The 1,667-nt window shown below is 39.2% G+C and overlaps 1 protein-coding gene across 1 annotated transcript; it reads right to left on the bottom strand.

The window, feature by feature from the left end:
* Positions 1 to 228: 228 nt before the first annotated feature.
* LOC149267067 (uncharacterized) lies at positions 229 to 1,170 on the bottom strand. The gene is made up of 3 exons (XM_089398021.1): positions 890 to 1,170; positions 733 to 797; positions 229 to 636 (listed from the first exon to the last, which is right to left on the bottom strand). Exons 1-3 carry the CDS (start codon positions 1,134 to 1,136, stop codon positions 571 to 573), a joined length of 378 nt encoding a protein of 125 aa, XP_089254147.1. The 5' UTR covers positions 1,137 to 1,170; the 3' UTR covers positions 229 to 570.
* Positions 1,171 to 1,667: the final 497 nt, after the last annotated feature.

Raw genomic sequence — 1,667 nt, 5'->3', positions numbered from 1 at the left:
GTTTAAAGAACTGGTGATAAAACCCTCGGATTTCCCTCTCGAAAAAACCCAAAGGGTGCCAGAGAGGCAGTTCCGGAGGGGGCGAACTGTGATGAATCAAATCAATACAGAGATATTTGTATGGAATCTAAGTAAACAACTCTGAGCCGACATAAACAAGAAATTATACGGGTAAAATCATCAATTAAGTAACAGAAGATAAATGACTGTCACAGGGCCGCATGGCCATTAATCAAAATAAACGGTTCCAAACCCAACCGCTACAACATTTCCATAAATCTGAATTCAAGAAAATTGGAAAATCATTTGTTCAAAAGAAACCATTATTTTGAAGGTATGAAGATCCATTACGTGAGAGCCTAAAAAATAACGAACTTGGTAGAGTAAAATTACAATAGGAAGTTGTCATCTTCCTCAGAGAAAACAGAATCAGTCAAACCCTAAGATACAACGTTATAAATTAAGCATTTTGAGCAGCAACGAAAGAAAACCATTGAATGTTCAATATAGCGATAAATTTGGCCATTAGACTACACTCCAATAGACAGAGGTGTATCTGTTGTTCCATCCTTAAAGAGGTGACGGTGGAACAAGTGTTTGAGGTTTGATGAACACCATGCAAAGTTGTAGGGTAACCTATCAGAAAGCCATCACTTGCAGACTTAACAGTTGACAACCTGAATCATCAGAAAAAACAAGTAAAAATTGTAATAGCACAGAAACATTACCCACCATGATGGGTCTCTGATGCACCGAGCCTATAAACAAGATAATGAGATTGGCCGACGGACCACCACCTGCAAATAATCACAGCAAAGGTAATCTTAGATACCCAGACATAGAAACTAGAGACTAGAGTAATAAAGGAAGAAACACAAACATGAATTACCTGTGGACAGTTCCCGAGCTGTAGATTCCTCTAAGGGGTGAGAAATCGAAATGGGCTCTCGAAAACCAGCATTTCCAGTAACATCGGATGCGGAAAAGATCAAGGGGCCACCATCGCTAGAAAGACTTGTAAAGAGAAACCCTGCCTGAACGAGCAACGCAAATGGAGTACTGAGGACGAGGTTAGGTCGGGTGGTTATCGAAAGGAACCCTATATCAAAGTTGACCGTGCGATCTAGAGCCAACATATCAAGCTCGTGGTGAATCCAAGTGGCACCCGAGAGTTCCAGAGCCTAGGGTCGGAAGGCCACCCATCAAGTGATTTAAAGCGAGTTGTCTATAATGCGACTTTTTGGAGATTCTGGTGACGGAATCCGGCGGAAGAAATTGAGGTTAAATCTTGATTTGTTGCAGTGAAAATGGTTTTTTAACTGTATATTTGGATTCAGCACCCTCGAAAACCCCTGGGAGGCTTTCATTGTGCAGAAACTAGCTATCAAACTTGCGATTCCAATAAATTTCTGCAGGATTTCAACCGGAAAAACTTTCAAAAAATCACGTTATAGACAACTGCGATTTAAAGTGCTAGTACTACGAAAAATGTTAACCTTTTTATGCAGTAATTTAAAGTGACAGTACTACGAAAAATGTTAACCTCTTTAAATCCAGTAATCAATGTCAAACTTCGTGCTACGTTATCAGTCTGCAATTTGTGTTAATAATGTTTGGGTGGGGTAATAATATTAATTACTACTTATACTTTTATTTATAATTTTCCT

Source organism: Pinus tabuliformis, chromosome 6 (assembly GCF_031772625.1).
Source record: "Pinus tabuliformis cultivar Carrire ecotype Pingquan chromosome 6, CPIR1, whole genome shotgun sequence".
Taxonomy (NCBI): Eukaryota; Viridiplantae; Streptophyta; class Pinopsida; order Pinales; family Pinaceae; genus Pinus; species Pinus tabuliformis.
Note: the sequence above shows the minus strand (reverse complement) of the source record. Positions and strands in the feature narration are given on the sequence as shown.